Source organism: Ursus americanus, chromosome 24, assembly GCF_024610735.1.
Source record: "Ursus americanus isolate L20-20 chromosome 24, mUrsAme1.1.p, whole genome shotgun sequence".
Lineage (NCBI taxonomy): Eukaryota > Metazoa > Chordata > Mammalia > Carnivora > Ursidae > Ursus > Ursus americanus.
This window is the reverse complement of record NC_142150.1, coordinates 47,278,935-47,297,256: the sequence shown is the minus strand read 5'-3', so window position 1 is coordinate 47,297,256 and position 18,322 is coordinate 47,278,935. Positions and strand designations below refer to the sequence as shown.

Below are 18,322 nucleotides of genomic sequence, written 5' to 3'. Positions count from 1 at the left end.
GCCAGACTTAGGTGCCTTCTGGTGGTCTCCAAGGTGGCTGGTGAGCCTGGGTGAGGCTGTTGGAACGTTCGATCACAAGGTCTTGTTTTCCTGCCACTTTTGAATTGGGCCCACGGTGCTCAATTCTTTACGCCAGGGTCGTTCTTAATCCTAATAACTAGACGGTGACTTTTAGGGATTTTTTAGAACTTCGTTAATTTTTTTTTCTTACTGTTGTAAGGTACATTCATAAATTTAATGTATTGATTTTTCTTTTTTGTGTGCTTGAATTAATTAGCAGATAACAAGCAACTGAAGTATATAAAAATCTTGATGAATCTAAAACACTGAGACTGATAAATAGAGTGATCTTGTCCATCCAGGCGCCCTTACACTGTTCGTATGTGCCCCGTGCTGAGTCTTCCTGTCATCGTCTTGTATCTTTAACAGTCAAGTCAGAAACTACTCCTTTCCTCTTGGAAGTGGAATCACAAGGCTATAGATGCATGAATGTGTATAACCGATCCTTTCACTGTTACAGGAAGTAAGGTACAGATTGTCTCTGATTTTTTTAAATTTGCAATTTAACGTATAGGTATTTGGTCACTAGGGAAACCACTGAGGACGTCCCCGCGTCCCATCGCTGCGGCTTCCTTGCAGGCAGGGGTCGGTTCTGGGGGGCTACGCCTGCCCCGCAGAGCGCTGTGCTCAGCATGGGAGCTTCGCCCCCATCCTGGTGGCCACTGATGTGGCCCTCTCTCAGTGTGAGTCCATAACCAGTCTTCCCCGTGGAGAGGCTGCACTTGATGCAGACTGGCCGGGCCGGGCTCCTGTCACACTGGCGGCCTCCACTCGAGGCCCTGGAACTTGGCCGAGGAGAACATCAAGTGAACCATGTTGGAATGCTTTGTGAGAAGCTGCAGAATTCTTGATTCTATTCCTGAGACCACGTAGGGAAGGGTCTTCTGAGGCTGGGATCTACTTGGGGTGTTGGGGTGCTCCCCAGGACTCGACGCTGTCCTGGGCTTGCTGGGCTACATTCCAGGAAGGGCCTCCCTAGCCTGCGCTTCCATCCCTGTGGTCCTCACGTGAGGTCCCAGCAAGGGGCTCACGGGCGAGGGTCTCCCCCTGTCCTGGCTCACTGGTTCACAGGCGAGGGTCTCCCCCTGTCCTGGCTCACTGGACACTCACACTCCAGCACTGTGAGCAGTACGTGGTTGTGAAGCTGCACTGAATCGGGGCTCCAGTCTTCAGGGAGGTAGTGGGGTGTCCACATGGGTTTTTGTCTGGCTCAGGGCTGTGTGGGGTCTTGGCGTGAGGCTTGGAGAAGGCTGGCACAGGCAGCCCATGCCAGCAGTTAAGTGACTCTTCCCAAACTGCTGTCCTTGAAGGCTGGATCGAAGCAACTGGAAGACCCTGCTTGGGCCACATTTTCGTCTACTCAGCGAACAAAACCTCCCTTTCTCTGTTAGCCCCTCAGACTGCATTGTGACGTGTGCAGTGCCAACATTTGAAATTCTTAGGGCTGCCGAGTCACGATGGGGTGGGGAAGGACAAGCTGAGGTCTCATAACCAACCAGAGATGAGCCTCCAGGTGCAGGCAGGTGCAAGACACCTGCCACGGTCAGCCACGTGTTCCCCACAGGACAGAGCTGCCCTGGGTCACTTCGCCACTTAAGTCAGTCCCTCCACGCAGGAGGCCTCCTGTGGAGGGTTCAGGGACCATTGGGCTCCCTTTGGAGGGCAGAGACGCCCAACATGCCTGGGGAAGGACTGCAGGAACATAGCAGCCTAGTGTCTCCTTGTCTGATGTACATGGACCTCTGAGCAGTGTCCCCAGGGTCAGGTCTGGTGAGATGTTCCAGGCAGCCGGGAGTACCTTCCTGCTATGTGCTTGTGGCCTTTCCTCCACTGGGGAGAGGGAGCACTGGGTCCCTCGCTCTCCTGAGGACCCTGGTACATGGGTCAGGGCCCCACCCTCAGGACCTCATTTAACCTCACAACCGCCCCGCCCTGCCCAGAGACCCCATCTCCAAATGCAGTCACTTTGGGCATTAGGGCTTCAACACACGGCCTGGGGGGGACACAACTCAGTCTGTTGCACCGGCATTACAGTCTTGGGACACGTTTGGTGGCTGTCGGTGGCTCACTCGGTTGTAACGGTGATGCTGAAACACTTGTCTGCCACCCTCTTGGTCCTGTAGGTACCACATGGAATGTTTGGACCCTCCTCTCCAGGAGGTGCCAGTAGATGAATGGTTCTGTCCAGAATGTGCCGCGCCTGGAGCTGCTCCCGCTGCTGGTAAGGCACCACCTCCCTCCCGGGCCGGGAGCGCTCAGAGGGGCTTCTCTTCTTCGGGGAGAACTTGTAGGGCTTTCTGTCAGGGCAGCTGTATGGCTGTATGTGGGGTCTGTTGATTCAGGGCAGCGCAGGCCCCGGGGAGATGCCATCGGCCACAGAAAATCGGTGCAGGATTTTCTTTCTTCCCAGATGCAGGTCCTGTGAGTGAGGAGGAGGTCTCCCTGCTCTTGGCTGATGTGGTGCCCACCACCAGCCGGCTTCGGCCCCATGCAGGGAGGACCCGTGCTATCGCCAGGACACGGCAGAGCGAGAGGGTCCGAGCAACCGTGAACCGGAACCGGATCTCCACTGCCAGGAGGATCCAGGTGGGTGTGCACGAGGCTGAGGGTGCCAGTCCTGCCCCCTGTAGCAACACCGGCCACGGGCAGCACTGGGAGGGGCAGTGACAGCTTTCTCTGAAGTCTGGCTGCTTACCCAGGGAAAGCGTCGGGCTGATGGAGAGGGGCTCGGAGGACTTTGTGGGGGCTGGTACCCCATGCCCCCATCACAGATGCCTGCAGTCCTTCCTCACTTCCTCCTGTGTGCACCCAGTGCCCCGTGTCCCATCTCTTGATTTCTTCCTTCCTGGCTCCCAGCCTGTGCCGTGCCCCCCCCTTTGCCATGTGAGCCCGCTCTGCACCAGCACGGCGAGCTGAGTCGGCCCTGGCTGTGGGGTCCTCTCCTCACCGCCTGCCTCACCCTCATCCTTCATCCTCGCCCCGCACTTGCTTCTCAGGAGGCCCTCCCAGGGCCCCTAGTGCCTGCAGGAAGCTCTCAGCTCTTCCTGTCAGAAGCAAGAAAGGGACACCCGCTAGGCTGAGGGCAGCCAGCTTCTGTGGTTAGCTTGGCGGGGGCTGGCACGGGGCCTCTCCAGGCCTCCCAGGTGGTGCCGCCCCTGCTGGGATCCTGCCCGGAGTTCTCTGCGAGGCACAGGGAGATGCATGAGAAGCCCGAGGGCGATCACCCCGCTGACGGCACCCCCCCTTGCCATGTAGCATGTCCCACGGTACCTGATGTCTTCTCTGCTGGACGAGACCATCGAGGCCGTCGCTGCTGGTCTGAGCACTGCTGTGTATCAGCGCCCTGTGGCGCCCCGAGGCCCTGCCAAGCGCAGGAGGAGAGCAGGTAAGCCCAGGTGTGGTGGCTCGGCTGCGGGCTGTGTGCGTATGTCCCTAAGAAGCAGCAGGCCACGTGCTCACCCCCCAGGAGCTTCACCCCTAGAGCCACGTCAGGTTCTGCAAGCTGGTTTTTCAGGTCACAGAAATACCGCACGGAAGCTCCTCCAGGCCAGGCGGGTCTGATGTGCTCTGTCTGTCTGTCTGAACAGCCACCGCAGGCCGTGAGGTCTGTGCGTGCACATCCGGGCGACTCCGCCGAGCCGTGTTTGGTCAGGAAGCGTTCCGCAGGACTTTTTGGCAGGACTGCCCCTTTTCCCCCTGAATGCAACAGTGTACCAGGAAGACCCTGTTCTGGGCTTTTCTCTGTGGGAGCTGTTGAAATGATTAATCCACTGGTTTCTTGTCCTTTTCTGTGTTGGTTCTGGTGATTTTGTCCTAGTAAGTCCCATCCTTGCCTGGTGTCAGTAGGTACCTTCTGGGGAGAAGCCCTGGGGTGGCGCGTGTCCAGGTCCTCACACACGTCCTCCCCGCCGAGCGTGGCGGTGGCTTCGAGCGTCAGGCTCTTGCGCCATTCTTCAGTTGGCCTGGGCTCCTATGGAGAGCTCTCCTTCTCCCCGTCGGTCATCCGTTTAAGTCACTGTGGCCTCGCGGATCTGAGGTCTTTTGGCATCAACTGTATTGATGCAAGTTTGACAGCGAGGACTCCCACCCCACCCAGCCCAGCCCTTCCCAGCCGGTGCCCCCGGCGCAGCCCTGGCATCCTTCTTCGCACTAGACGTTAGTTTTGCCTGTTTTCAGACTTTGTGTAACAAGACGTTCGTGAGATCTTGAACGCGTGTGCTGGGTTGTCACTCAGCGGTGTAGTTGTGTGTCCGTGATTGATTTGTTCCTGTTTGTTGTCGAGGAACATCAGCATTACACGAGCACGCCACAATTTGTTGACGCGGTTTCCTGCCGGGGTCACTTGGGTTGTGCTCTGTGCAAGGCTATTACAGACAGAGATGCTGCGGATGTTCTGAATGGCCTTGAATCAGTGTCTCGCAGCAGGTGTTTGGTTTCTCTTGGGGAAGGGGAAGACCGGACCGTGGGCTCATTGGGTAAAGGTGCGGCTAAGGTTACATGGTTCTCCACCCCCATCAGCAGCACGAGAGCCGAGTGCCGTACGTCCTCCCCAGCCCTGGGGATGGTTGCTGTCTGCGCCGTGCCTGTGGGCCTGTGTTGTGACCGTGGGCTCTGTGTGACGTGCCCTGCCTTGCCCTGTGTCCCCACTGCCGGGCCGGGACCCGGTGCTGTCCGGCTCTGTCGCTGGTGGAAATGCAGAGCGGCCGCGCTGTGCCTGTGCTGTGCCAAGGGTGGGGCAGAGCTGGGAGACCCACCGCGCCGGCGTTGACTTCATGTGAAGGCTATAAAGGGTTTACCTCTCGTTTCCCATCTGCGTCTCTAGTTTCTCGTGTCAGAAGTCCCACGTTTCAGTGCTAGCTCCTGCCGCCCGCTGCTCACCCCGTCTCCGTCCCCCAGAGAACGGCCTCAGAATAACACCTTCAGGTCTTGCCAGCGCTGTGGTTCGAGGCGGGACCAGAAGGGTTTCCTTTTGTCCCCAGCGCGTACCCCACTAAGGACAGGCCGCACCCCCGTTACCTGTGCTCAGGCAGCTGAGAATAGTGCTTCTGTCCTTGGTTATGCTTTGTTGACTTCATTTTGCCTGGTGGTTTTTGATTTTGGGGTCTTCTTTGGTTTTTTGCTTTGTTTTATTTTGGCTTTGCTGGTGAATTTTTTGTTTTTACAGACTTCTGTCAAACCTTTGGAGGCATAGGGAGAATCGAATAGTGAATCCCCACTCAGCCGTCCTGTGGCCTCCACTTCACTTCTGCACCCTCACCTGCTCCCTCCCACACTATTTGGAAGCAGACCCTTCATGTCATCGTCGTTTTACCTGGAGATACCTTATGTGTTTCTGAAAGACGCAGTCTTTTTTTCTTTCAACTGAAGCGCAGTGCCCTCGTGCCACCTGAGAAGGTGAACGGTGATTCCTCACGCCGTGAAATAGCGTGTCCGTGTCGAAGGTTCTGATTGTGTCATAAATGTGATAGAATTTTAAACCCTAGTTTATTTGAATCCAGACTGAACAAGATCCATGCTGCACTGGGGGCTGTGCCTGGTGAGTGTCCCTGCTCTTGACCGTGGAGGGAGCCAGGTGGCCGTCCGCGCCCCTCCCAGTCTGGCGGCCCACGGGCCATGCTCACCTGCCTGCAGCCTGTCAGCGGAGCCCAAGGTCCCTCAGCTTCAGCCGGACTCTTGTCTGGATCTGTGTTTGCAAGTCGCCTGCCTGCTTGTGGTGCTCCGCACTCAGCCCCGTGACCTCACGGAGGAAGGCGAGGAGAGGCTTTCCTCCCGCGCCGGCTGCTTCCCGGTCCTGCGGGGTTTGGGGACAACGAAGATCCAGGCCTTGGTTTGCTTCTCAGAAGCACCGAGGTGCAAGTAGCACCCTGCGCCGAGCTCAGTTCGGGTTGTCAGCCGCGTTCGGAACTCACGGATTTAGATACGTGTGATGTGTTAATGGCATACGTCACGAGGGCCGATCGCTCCGTCTCCGTGCAGTCCGCTCCTTCCACGCTGAAGCCCCTGTGGGTTTCCAGGGCGTGTTGGAGCGTCACGGAATGAGGGCCCCCCTTGAGCCCGTGGTAGCGTCCCTGAGGTGACTGACCAGGGCTGAGCCCCGGTGTTTGTGCGGTTTAAGCTTTAGGACCTGTTGGTAGAGTTGCGTGATAGGTGCTCTGTGGTTAGATCAAGTGGACACACGCCCGGGGCCATTTGTTTCATTTTACTCCGGACCATCAGGGTTGGTTGGTTGGTTTTTCATTTCGTTTTGTTACGTGACGATGTGAAATATTTCCTGGTGACAGAAGTCGGGTGTGCATGTTGCTCTGCACTGCCTTCCTTCCCCCTCTCGCTCCTCCATGGGGAGACACTGGTTTTTAAATTATGGCTTATTTCTCCGTGTAACAACCCCAAGCCAGTGCACACAGTTGTCTGTGTACCAGTTGTACGGTGCATCCTTGGGGGGACGCCCACGGGCTGGGCGGGGGGCCGCAGGGCACACAGGAAAGCACAGATTCTCAAAGTGCTTTTTGTAGGAAGACGGAAGAAAGTGTCGGGAAGAAGGAAGACGCAGTCCAGATCGTCTGTGAAAAGCAGGAGCTCCGGGACAGGGGCTAAGAGACGTCAGAGTCGCGTGAAGAAGAGAAAAGGGAGAAAGTCAAAGGTAGCCTTGGAGGGTAGTGTTCCCACTGTGCGGGTCAGTTCCCTTGTGCAGCCAGGTGGTGGGATGCACAGAAAAAGCCTCCTTGTTCTGTATTGACTTAGAGATCCCCTGATGAAAATGAACATTTCTGCAGCACACATTGAAGATGGGGCTGGGACAAGAGATTTTCCAGGACCCTTTGGAGCGGGACGTCCTGAGGGGTTGTGTATGACTCCTGGCATCCGAGGGGTGGGCCCCGTGCAGAGGGTCAGGCAGGCCAGAGGGTGTGGAGGCAGCAGGGCCATGGCCACCAGCTTGTCAGGGAGGCGAGCGGGTTGTTAGCTGGTGTGTGGGAGCCCACTGGGAGCTGGGAGGGTGGGGGAGAGTCGAGAGAGGGATGCCGGCTGGGACGTGCGACTGGGTTTTCAGCCTGAGTGGTCTTGTCCTGCCGGAGGTACTGGAGTGGGTCACCTGTGAGCACTGCCCACTTGAGGCTGTTCCTCGTCCTCCAGTTCTCTGGCCACCAGGTTTTCAGCGTGGGGCCCCTCCTTGTGTGTGTGCAGCCCGTGTCGCATGTCCCTGCTCCAAAGTATTGTCCTCACTGCAGCTCCGGGGAGGGATGCTGAAAGCACGTTAATGCGTGAAACATAAAGAGCTCAGTTGTGGCCATCGTTCAGGTGTTTGCCGCATCCATATGGGAATTTATACCCAAAATTGTTGTCATTGCCTGATGAATGTAAATGCGTACAGTTTACGCTTATGGAAGCCTACGCTTCCGTTTTACATGGAGTATGTGAGCAGCTGCTTTGGTGGTTTATTCCGGCGGAATTCCTGGAGGGATGGCCACACGTGGGCGCTGGTGGCACACCTGCGGGTCCCCTCAGCACCCCTCCGCAGGTGTCAAGTCAGTCATCACCTGGGTGGTTGGTCCTGCTGCTTGTGAATTTGTGCTCAGAATCGAATACGGCCTGCAGCGGGTGTGCCTGGTTCCTGCAGGTGCTTCTGTGGTGTGTAGATGGGGGATGTTGGGATGTGTTCGTTAGCTCTGTTGGCGTAACACCTTTAGAATGTTACCGTTACCCACGTGAAGCCCTTGGGCTCTGGTGTGGCATTTACTCAGCTTGCTGCGTGGTGTTTCTGGAGCCTTTAGCTCCCGTCTTGCTCATCATTCCTTTCCCTCTGGGACTTCGGTTCAGAATGAAGCCACAGCTCGCTCCCGCATTGCACGGACGCTGGGCCTCCGGGGTCCGGCCTGCGGAGCCTGCATCCCGTCTGTGCACAAGCCAGCAGACCCCTCTCTGGGGCTGATGCGTGCAGACATCGGAGTGGCCTCTCTGTCGCTCTTCGGAGATCCCTATGAGCTGGACCCCTTTGACAGGTAACTGCAGGGGGACCTCCCTCTTTTCTACATTGGCAGTGGCCTCAGATTTTGTGTTTGTACCATGAGGGTGACGATTTCTGACTCCTTTTCAGACTCACGTAGGTGGTGTGTAGAACTCTATACGTTCTCATCTGCTCACGTGGAGAAAGGTCTATCTTGCACGTGTGCTCCACCTGCCCTGTGCCCATTCAGAGGCTTGGGCACTTGCCAACAGGAAGCCACTCCGTGGGTCCCATGTTCAGTGTGGGGGCACAGGTGCTGCCATGTGTGCAGTTGAAGAGGGGCTGGGGGTCTCCCTGGGCCTTCTGTGTGGGGTCACCGTTCCTTTGGCCCGTGTGTTCTCGCCAGCAGTGAAGAGCAGTCTGCGAACCCTGCTTCCCCTTTGAGCGCCAAGCGGAGGGTTCTGTCCCAGTCAGCGCTGCGTTCTCACCGGCCCGTGGCCAGGCCCGTGGCCATGGGGCTCTCCAGGTGTGTGCTGGGGTGGGGCCAGCGGGGCTCCAAATTGGCCTGGTGCTCCTCCTAGCCCGGGAGGAAGTGCTGCAGTCGAGGGCATGAGGATGGAGTGGCGGGCCACGGTCTGCCGGGCGCCAGCCGGGGGCGAGTAGCCACGTGTGCTTAGGCCGCCTCTGTCCCCCTCTGCCACGGAGCTGCTGTTGGCGCTGCCACCCCCTGGCTGGATTGTTTCCTTCTGTTTCACCATCAAACAAACCAGCAACCCAGTGACACCGGTTAACAGCCTTGCTGTTGGTGGCAGTGGGGATCAGAAGCATCAGATGGTTTCACCTCCAAACAGCCTGCTTTCCTGTTGTCAGAGCTGCTGGATGGTCTGATGTGCTCCACATCTGGGGGCCCAGCAGGCAGCCTCTTCTACGTATGGCAGCCTGGACCTGGGGGGTGCCGGGGAGCTGGGGGGGGCACCTGCCTGGCTCGAGGGTCTTGGGCTTGGGGAGGCAGCAGTGGGTCTGCACCTGCAGGAGGAGCGTTCCTGCTACGGCACCTGAGCCAGAAGTGGACGAGGCGCCCGTCCCAGACCTGGTGGGGAGCATCCTGTCGGGCCAGACCCTCCTGATGATGAATGGCGCGGACGTCATCATCCACCGGGACGGCTCCCTCAGCGCCAAGAGAGCAGGTGAGGTGGCTACTGCACAAAGCCCAGCAGTGTCCGCGGGGACACCCTCTCTGCCTTGACACTCCGGGACGCTGCGGGGGTCATGTGACCCACCGGTTCTCCCTGTTTCTGAGCGAGCAGTAGATGAGACAGTTGGGGGACTGAGTGCCTTCTCAGTTCAAGATGGACGTGAAGGGGCGCAGTTTTCTGAGTTCTTTTTTTTTTTTTTTTAAGATTTTATTTATTTATTCGACAGAGATAGAGACAGCCAGCGAGAGAGGGAACACAAGCAGGGGGAGTGGGAGAGGAAGAAGCAGGCTCATAGCAGAAGAGCCTGATGTGGGGCTCGATCCCAGATCGCCGGGATCACGCCCTGAGCCGAAGGCAGATGCTTAACCGCTGTGCCACCCAGGCGCCCCCAGTTTTCTGAGTTCTGCTCCATTAATTCTACGTGCCTTTTTGAATGGAGTTTACAGGCTGATGGTTTAGGTGATGACAGGGTTTCAGGGCCAGCCCACAGACCCTCCATGGCCGTAATGTGGCTGGTGTGTGTTCTCACAGAGCCATGGAACCAGCCCCTGTGCAGCCCTCCCCCATGTATCCAGGCCCTGGAAGGTTTCTGTGGTGGGGGTTGCCCAGCCGTGGAGGATGGGGTAGGCTGTGCCCCTCCTGGCCCCCCCCTTTGTGACAAGCATCTGTAACTGGCAGGGGCACTTTCCGTGGCCACAGAGCACAACTGTGAAACACAAGAGAAAGTACCCACAGTGGCAAGTGAGCCCCAGGCACTGTCCCCGGGCCCCCAGGTGCACAGAGGCCTAGCTCAGGGAGCAAGTGGAAATAGGCATTTATTTATTTATTTATTTATTTATTTGAGAGAGCAGGCGCACGAGCCAGGGGGGGCGGAGGCAGAGGGAGAAGCAGGAGCCCCAGCCCGACACAGGGCTCGATCCCAGGACCGTGGGATCATGACCTGAGCCGGAGGCAGACGCTTCACCAACTGAGCCACCCAGATGCCCCGGGAATAGGCGTTTAAAAGCACAGCTTTTAGGAGAAAGCCATTGTGATCTGAGTGAGACGATGGACTGCGCTTCATAAAGGGGGTGGTGGGGACTGATGGCCACTCGCCCTCTTGTCTTTCAGCACCTGTTTCCTTCCCTCGGAGCACAGGCGGCTTGTCCCAAGCAGGGAAGCTCCCTGGGCCTGGGGCCTGCCTGCAGCCCGGAGCGCCGCACTCAGGAAGTGGGCTGCAGAGCATGGGGCTGAGCTGTTATGGCGGGCCAGCGCCCTCCCGTGTCCCCGCGCTCACGGCTGGGGCGACTGTGAGACTGGACTCGTCAGTGACCCCTCCGTCCGGTCACACTCAGAACCTGTCAGGCGTGTGCGGGCCTGGCTTAAAGCCGAGAGACAAGCCCCGATGTGATGGTGACGGCCGGCACACTCTGCCCCCCAGCTCTGCATCCTCAAAGACCTCTGGTAGCTGCTCTCACTTGCCACCTGCCGGCGTGCTGCTGGGCCAGGCCCTGAAGCCAGCTCCCAGGAGGCCCGACATCTCTGAGCTACCGAGGATACCAAAGGTCAGGAGGGAGGACAGCGGTGGCAGACAGGGGGATGTGGCCCCCACCAGCGAGCAGCGTGCTGAGATCCCCAGCTCCTGCATCAGCCGGCTCACGGGCAGGGAGGGCCCTGGGCAGCCTGGCCATGGTGCCCGAGCAGAGGGCGAACCCAGCAGCAGGGGCCCACAAGAGCCTGGCCCGCACTCAGGGGGCGGCTCCCAGTCCCCTGCCTCGCTGGGACCCTCGAAGGGGAAGGGTGTCAGCTCGACCTTCGAGAGCTTCAGGATCAATATTCCCGGGAACACGGCACATTCCGGCAGACTCTCCAACCCTGGCTTTTGTAACACGTTCCGGCCTGTCGACAATAAGGTGCAAAGGAAAGAGAACCCCTCGCCCCTGTTCTCCATCAGGAAGACCAAACAGCTCAAGAGTGAGATCTACGACCCCTTTGACCCCACAGGCTCCGACTCCAGTTCTGCCGGCAGCAGCCCTGAGCGCCTGGGCTCTGGCCTCCTGCCCTCTGAGATCACACGCACCATCTCCATCAATAGCCCAAAGGCCCCAACGTTGCAGACTGTGCGCTGCGTCACCTCCTACACGGTGGAGACTGTCTTTGGGACGGAGCCCGAGCCCTCTCAGGGGCCTTCCTCCAGCGGGCTCGAGCTCCGGGGCGCGGGGGCTGCTGAGGGGGCCTCCGACCTGGAGTGCGAGGGGCTGGGCAAAGGGGCTGCCGAGGGCCAGGGCTCAGCCTCCCGGGCACAGAGGCTGTCCCCACAGGAGCCTTGGGAAGATAAGGACCAGCTGCCCTGCAGTACCTTCTTTGGCTCCGAGGAGCGGACGGTGACCTGTGTGACTGTAGCAGAGCCAGAGGCCCCGCCCAGCCCGGACGCACTGCAGACGACCACCCACAGGATCGTGGAGCTGAGGTCCCCATCCTGCTCCCGCTCCACGTCCAGCTCCCGTGGCAGGAAGAAAGCCAAGAGGAAGCGGGCCAGTGCCAGGGAGCACAGGAGGACCCGCTCGGGCTCCCGCTCAGGTTCCCGCTCTGGGGACAGGAGCTCACGGTCGGCGTCACCACCAGTGGGTGAGGACCACCCCAAGAGGCAGCAGACCAAGTCCCGGGGCCAGAGGTCTTCCAGCGACCACTCCAGCAGCCACGAGCGAGCCAAGCGGAAGAAGGCAAAGGATGAGGGCAGGAGGAGGAAGAGGGACTCCTGGAGCCATGGCCGGCGGCGGTCCAGGTCCCGCTCAGGCAGCCCCGGCAGCTCCTCCCACGAACGCAGGGAGAGCAGAAGGAGGAAGCGGAGGCGGTCAGGGTCCAGGTCTCGGGGGAGGGAGTGCTCACCCCCCAGCAGCCTGGAGAGAGGCCGGAGGCACCGGCACCCGCGGGAGAGGAGCTGGGAGCGGCCCCGAACCAGGTGGGGTTCCCATGAGAGGAGGAAGCGTAGGTCCAGGTCACCAAGGTCGCCAAGCACAGAGCATAGGTCCCGGGAGCATCAGCGCCCTCGATCCCATGAGAAGCGGCCGAGGCCTCGCTCCCCAGAGAAGAAGTTGGCACCGGCTCCCCAGGAGGAGCAGAAGCCTGACAGGGAGCAGCCAGCCAGGCCACCGGCCTCAGTACTGGCCTCAGTGGGAGCAGACGCCTCCCCGGCAGAGGCCGAAGCCCACAAGGCAGTTCCAGAGGCACCAGCGGAGTGTCCACCCGAGGACCTTGATTACGGCGACTCTGTTGAGGCGGGGCACGTCTTCGAGGATTTTTCCAGCGAAGCCTTCTTCATGCAGCTGGATGACATGAGTTCCCCACCCTCCCCGGAGAGCACAGACTCCTCCCCAGAGCGAGCCTTCCCGCCCAACCCTCCCGTGCCCCTGGCCAGCCGGCCACAGGACACCAGCCTGGCCGTGGCTGTCATCAGGCGGGAGGTGTCGCTGATTCACGGTGAAGATGCCGCGCAGCCCCCGCCCCGGGCTCCGGGCCCCGAGGAGAAGCCCCCGCTCCAGCAGGACGCAGCTGGGGCTGCCGTGCTGCCCAGCACCCTGGGGAGCCAGCCTGGGGGCGGGGTGCCCGTGGGGAAGGAGGAAGGCCCCTCTCAGACCCCCTTGCTGCGGGCTAAAGCCCTGGTGAAGAGAGTCACCTGGAACCTCCAGGAGGCAGAGAGCGGTGCCCCTGCCGAGGACCGAGGCCTGCGTGAGTAGGGTGTTCCCGCGGGCACTCCTGGGGGTGGACCGGGGCAGCGTGGGAGGATGGCCCCGAGTGGCCACTGGTGTGTGGGGGGGGTTGCACGGGACCTCTTTGGTCACTCAGGCAGCGTAGGCTATGAGGCAGGGAGGTGGCTGCAGCCTGGCCTGTGGTCCTTGCTGCTGGGATGCTTTTCTGGAATTTTCCAGCCAGGAAGCAGCTTCTGGCCCAGGGTGGCCACAGAGCACCCACCTCCCCTATGTTGGCCCTCAGGGACGCCGCTTCACCGGCCCCAGAAGCCCCGGGAAGGGGTCTGGGAAACAGAAGACATGGGCCCCTCGGTGGGGTTCCAGCAGGCATCCTTCTCTGAGCTCCCTCCGCCTGGTTATGCACTTCCAGAGTCTGGCTTCCCCGACGCTGAGCCTTCTCAGGTGGGTGCCTGGGCTGGAGGGATGTGGTCTGGCGCCAGGCCACACGGGCTGTGCCGGGCTGGGGCTGAGGACTTCCCTCTCTGGCCGGGGCTCTTCCTGCCGTGGGGGTGGGAGTGCTGCCCTGAGCCGTCTGCCTTTCTGTCCAGGTTTATACCCCCAACCTGCCTCCCGCCCCAGCTCTGCCCGTGAGCCTCCCGCCATACGCAGCAGCCAGCCAGCCCACAGTCCAGTTTATCCTGCAGGGGAGCCTTCCCCTGGCGAGCTGCGGGGTCTCACAGAGCCCGGCCCCAGCGCCCACCGCCCTGACCACAGCCGCCGAGCCAGCCTGTTACGCCACTGGCGCCAGCAACTCCGAGGAGAGGACGGCCGCTCCCAGGCCTGCCGCCGCAGAGAAGGCCAAGAACGAGGAGGTGAGTGGGGCCGCCCCCCCGTGCGCGGGCTGCGCGGCCCCCAGGCAGGGCGGTCACACGCGCGCTTCCCGCAGTACCTGAAGAAGCTGCACGTGCAGGAGCGGGCGGTGGAGGAGGTGAAGCTGGCCATCAAGCCCTTCTACCAGAGGAGGGACGTGACCAAGCAGGAGTACAAGGACATCCTTCGCAAGGCCGTGCAGAAGGTGGGTGCGGGTGGGTGGTCCGTGCTGCGTCCCGCTGACCCAGACCCTCGGTACCGGCCCAGGGTGGTGCGGCCAGAGGCCACTGCCGTCCTCCTGTCACGGGAGCACGTGGACGCGCGGGGTGAGTAAGCGTCGGTGTTTGTGAGGGGACTGACCGCGTCCCTGTTGCTTGTCGAGTGGGCGAGTAACAGGTGCATAATGCTTGCAAGTGGGAAAGCAAGAGCCCGGGAGCTGGACGGTTCTCAGGCCCGGGGCATCAGGGCCTGATCTGTGGCACGCTGGCCACACGTCTCCGGCTGCCGTGTGAGGCGGCCCCAGCAGGGGGATGTGCGTCGTGCTGTGCGTCTTGTGATGGGGACCCCGTGGACGTCCGGGTCATTTGTGCCTCTCCCCCACGCCCCCAGATATGCCACAGCAAGAGCGGAGAGATCAACCCCGTGAAGGTGGGCAACCTGGTCAAGGCCTATGTGGACAAGTACAGACACATGCGCCGGCACCGGAGGGCCGAGGCCGGCGAGGAGGCGCCTGCCCAGGGCACCGAGAGCTGAGGCCGGGCGCGCCGGCCCCCGTCCCCGAGTGGTTCTGTTGGAGTGGCAGTAGCAGAAACCTCTGAAGACACCCAGCCAGCACTCCTGTATTCAGGGTTCCCGTGATCACATATGGTCTGTGCACCTGTCCTGCTCACAGTTTAAAACTGGACTTTTTTATATGTATATTATAGATACACACTGTTTCCATTGTGTTCTAATTTATCAAAAATGGATTATCTTTAGAAACTTCTTGATTGACTCAGTACTTGAAAGGCGAAGCCTTTGGTGATCAGCAGGGGGCTGGGGGTGGAAGGAGCTCCTTGACCCTTCTCACGGATGGCCTGATTTTATTTTCTAGAGGAACAAGGGAAGGCCATTGCCCATTTTTCTGTTACTCTGCTCTGTACACGACACTCACGTTTGCCGCCTCCCACGAGGCAGAGTGCAGTGTTAGTGGATTTGGGAGGCGGGGGTGGGGGCGCCTGCGCACGGCACAGAGTTGGCCATTCCTGATGCCCCTCTCCCCAGCACACCTGCGAGAGCAAACATCTGCTGTCCCCAGAGCATTTTGTATTCTTTAAGTAGAGTTTGTTGGCTCTAAAGTGTGTGGCCTGTTTCTTCATTGTGAAGACAGCGGAGAGCGGGTGGGTGCAGCGGTGGTCACATCCCTTGCTGGGCCTGTAGGTCTTGTGGGCTCCCAGGAGGTCTGTGGTGCCCCTTCTGAGCTCCAGCCCCAACCCTGAGCCCGCCCCGGGTCAGGACACCAGCACTGAGTCTCGAGTCCTTTTTATTGGCTTGAAGAGAGGGGTGTGGCCCTCAGGCCGGCTGCCCCACCTCCATGAGGAAGTGCTCAAGGTCTTCGTAGAGGCTGTTGGAGCTGGACAGGCAGAGGCCGAGGCTGCTGCTGTCCAGGGAGGACACCCCTTCTCGCTGCACGCACTCCAGGTGCGCCCGGCACAGCCGTGGCTCCAGCTGTGGGGAGGGTGTCGTCAGGCCGGACGGGGGCTGCATGCAGCCTTGCCCCCAGGACCCCATGCCTCACCTTCACCAGGACCAGGCTCTTCTCCTTGGGCCTCCCAGCTGACAGGTCCTGCCCAAAGCCCAGGTAGATGGTGTAGTGTGGGGAGCCCCGACGCCAGCGAGCCCGGAACTCCATCATCTCTGCAGGATAGAACTGCGGTGAGCAGGGCCCAGCAGGACAGGACGGGGTGGGGACCACACGGCCCCACATCACATGCATCACTGACCTCGGAAGAAGGTGCCGAAGTCGAAGATGGGGGTGTCCTGGTTCCTTTGCAGCAGGCGGGGGGGTGTGGAGGGGCTGGCAGAGCCCAGGGGCCCGCCCACCTCCCAATAGACCTTGCATTTGCCCAGGCGCCGGGCCCACAGCCCGTGCCCCCGCAACTCCAGCTGCAGCCCAGGGGCCACGTGCTGCAGCAGCTTCTCGGTGTAGTGCAGCTGCTTCTGGTCAGGGAGCTCGGCCGGGCTCGGGAAGGCCACGTGCTGGGGCGCCGTGGCCGCAGCGGCTGGGCTTGGGGGTCCGTACAGGAGCACAAAGCTGGGGTGCCACACCACCTCCTGCAGCACGGTGCGGCCCTTGTACATGATGGTCACATCCAGGGCCCTGAGGCTGGGCTCTGCCTGGGCTGCTGGGGGGGCGCGGCCAGGCCTGGCCAGGATCTGCTCACCTGCCACTGGGGGGCAGGGCTCCGTCCCTCGAGAGGGCTGCCAGGGCTCCAGGGCTGCATCTGGGAGGAAGGCTGGAGCTGGCACCTGGTCCCCCAGCCTCTCCCTCCCTCACGCACCCCCCTCCCCAGCTCCTCTCACCTGTCACCTGGGCCTGGTGCATGGGGGCCAGCTCTACTGCCCTTGGCAGGGATGGCTCCGTTTCCCGGAGCTCTGGGCCTGAGGAGGAGAATGACGGTTGGGAACAGCTGTGTGGGCCCAGCTGTGGCTGGCTCCATCCCCACTGCATATCCTCCTCACTCCCACCCCCACCCCCACCCCCCACCTTCTCCCTCTCCACAAGGACTCTGCCATCCTGCCTGCTCCTCCCCCCTGGCATGGAGCCCTGCAAGGCCGAGCACCCCCATCCGACACAGCCTCTCACCAGGAGCCTCTGGGGGGGCTGGCTCCGCCCCCCATGCAGCTTCCAGCAGATGGTCCTCCAGGCAGCTCTGCTGTAGAGCCTGGAGCAAGAGGTCCCCAGCGTTGCCAGCTGGGCTAAAGAGGGGGCTTGGGGCACATGGCTCAGGTCTCAGCCCGAGCCCTGGGCTCTCACCAGCGTCTCCTGCCAGGCATGGCCTAGGAAACCCACCCTGCGGGGAAAGAGAGGGCCAGCGTAAGCAGCTCCCCAGCCCCAGTGAGAAGTGGCAGCCCCACCTGGGAGCAAGGAGGGCAGAACAATCTTACCATCGAGGGCAGGGCATCTTCAAGGGCCTTCTCCTCCCCCTGGTGAATGCCCGCACCTTCCGACGGAGAATTGGGATTGGGAGAGTGTGGGATGAGACTCTGGAGTGGGCCATTTGGGTATGCACTCCCCACCATTAATCCCAGCAGGCCAAATCAGCTTCCCCCCCACCCCCCAACAGCCTGGCACCAGCCTCTTCCAGGCCAGTTTCTGAAAGCACGAATCTGCTCCAGAGGCTGTCTCCAGGACAGAGCAGAGTCCCTGTGCCCCTCAGCACGTGTCTCTGCCCTCCCCTGGGGCGCCTCACCTCTCCACCCCAGCTTGGAGCTGAGCCCGTACACTTTATGCGGGTCAGTGGGGTCCCCCGAGCTGTCTTGCAGCATCACGAAACGCTGCGTGCTGCGTAGCGCACAGCGGAAGTTGGTTTTCCAGCTGGCACGGAGTGTGCGCTCAAGGGCCAACTGGTCACCGCCGCCGCTGCTGCTGGGCGGCCACCTGCCGCGCGCGACAGCCCAGGCCTGAGGAGAGGGATAGAAGGTGTGAGCCTGGGGGCGCGGGGCAGGGCCGGGGCCGGCCCTCCCCCACCCCCGACTGGGCGAGGGTCCCACCTTGAAGATGCGTGAATCCGCCTCCCCCAGGTCTTTCCGCGCGAAGTGCTTCCAGGGCACGCGGAAGCGCGTGCGGGCCGCGTCCAGCCACCGCAGGCCTTCGTATCGGCCGCTGCTGACCTCCCCCAGAAGCCAGTCTCCGAACAGCAGGCGCGGGGGGCCCCTGCGGGTGGGGCGACGGGCTGGGTCAGGGTGCGGGCGGCCAGGTGGTGTGGCCGCGCACCCGGGTGGCGGGACGGGCGCTCACCTCTCCGGAGCCTCAGCCATCGCTCCCTGCAAAGCACTGGCGCAGAGAGGCAGGTGGGCCCTCGGCGGGGTGGGGGGGAGTCAGCACAGGTGGGGAGCGCCGCTCGCGCGTGGCCCCGCTGTCACAGGTGTCCGACCACAGCCGCGGCGGGGGGGTGATGGCCACGGCGTTGCCGACGTGTGAGGCTCTGGGCAGCCGTGGCACCGGTGTGACCACGGTGTGCGGGCGCACACAGGAAGGCACCGGTGTTGAGCCGGCGCCCAGACCCGGGCGGGAGGGCGCTGGCGGGGCCCTGCGGAGACAGCACCAGATCGGCCGCTGGCTGGGGCGTGCCCGGGGCGCCGGGAAAGCGAAACCGCGCGCGCCGGGAAAGCGAAACCTAAGCCCTAAGCCGGGAGGTGAGGGCTCCGTCGGCGGGGCAACCCCCACCTCTCCATCCCGCCCCGACGCCCGGAACGACCCACCCGGTCACCGCCCTGCGCTGCCCCGCTCTCGCGCTCCACGCGGGCCAGGGGCTCCGAGTACCTGCGTGCCGAGAGGCCGGGAGCAAGCGCTTTTATGGGGACGCGCCGGGGGCGGGCCGGAG

General features: G+C 61.4%; 2 protein-coding genes across 6 annotated transcripts in view; one reads left to right on the top strand and one right to left on the bottom strand.

The window, feature by feature from the left end:
* The window catches only part of PHRF1 (PHD and ring finger domains 1), a 29,652-nt gene extending 14,579 nt beyond the window's left edge, over nucleotides 1-15,073 (top strand). For 2 of the 5 annotated variants that reach the window (XM_045770657.2, XM_045770651.2), the window contains exons 8-19: nucleotides 2,184-2,281; nucleotides 2,471-2,646; nucleotides 3,316-3,445; nucleotides 6,573-6,700; nucleotides 7,876-8,057; nucleotides 8,409-8,528; nucleotides 9,035-9,189; nucleotides 10,309-12,906; nucleotides 13,171-13,328; nucleotides 13,475-13,738; nucleotides 13,813-13,941; nucleotides 14,346-15,073. In XM_045770657.2, the coding sequence (XP_045626613.1) occupies nucleotides 2,184-2,281; nucleotides 2,471-2,646; nucleotides 3,316-3,445; nucleotides 6,573-6,700; nucleotides 7,876-8,057; nucleotides 8,409-8,528; nucleotides 9,035-9,189; nucleotides 10,309-12,906; nucleotides 13,171-13,328; nucleotides 13,475-13,738; nucleotides 13,813-13,941; nucleotides 14,346-14,489 (4,282 nt within the window). In that variant the 3' untranslated portion in view covers nucleotides 14,490-15,073. The remainder of the gene's footprint in view (nucleotides 1-2,183; nucleotides 2,282-2,470; nucleotides 2,647-3,315; nucleotides 3,446-6,572; nucleotides 6,701-7,875; nucleotides 8,058-8,408; nucleotides 8,529-9,034; nucleotides 9,190-10,308; nucleotides 12,907-13,170; nucleotides 13,329-13,474; nucleotides 13,739-13,812; nucleotides 13,942-14,345) is intronic. The other 3 variants (XM_045770654.2, XM_045770656.2, XM_045770655.2) reach the window with 3 other exon arrangements.
* Nucleotides 15,074-15,209: 136 nt separating this feature from the next.
* IRF7 (interferon regulatory factor 7) lies at nucleotides 15,210-18,171 on the bottom strand. The gene is made up of 9 exons (XM_045770662.2): nucleotides 17,737-18,171; nucleotides 17,490-17,652; nucleotides 17,189-17,399; nucleotides 16,884-16,939; nucleotides 16,582-16,789; nucleotides 16,299-16,376; nucleotides 15,719-16,219; nucleotides 15,514-15,632; nucleotides 15,210-15,443 (listed from the first exon to the last, which is right to left on the bottom strand). Exons 1-9 carry the CDS (start codon nucleotides 17,754-17,756, stop codon nucleotides 15,288-15,290), a joined length of 1,512 nt encoding a protein of 503 aa, XP_045626618.2. The 5' UTR covers nucleotides 17,757-18,171; the 3' UTR covers nucleotides 15,210-15,287.
* Nucleotides 18,172-18,322: the final 151 nt, after the last annotated feature.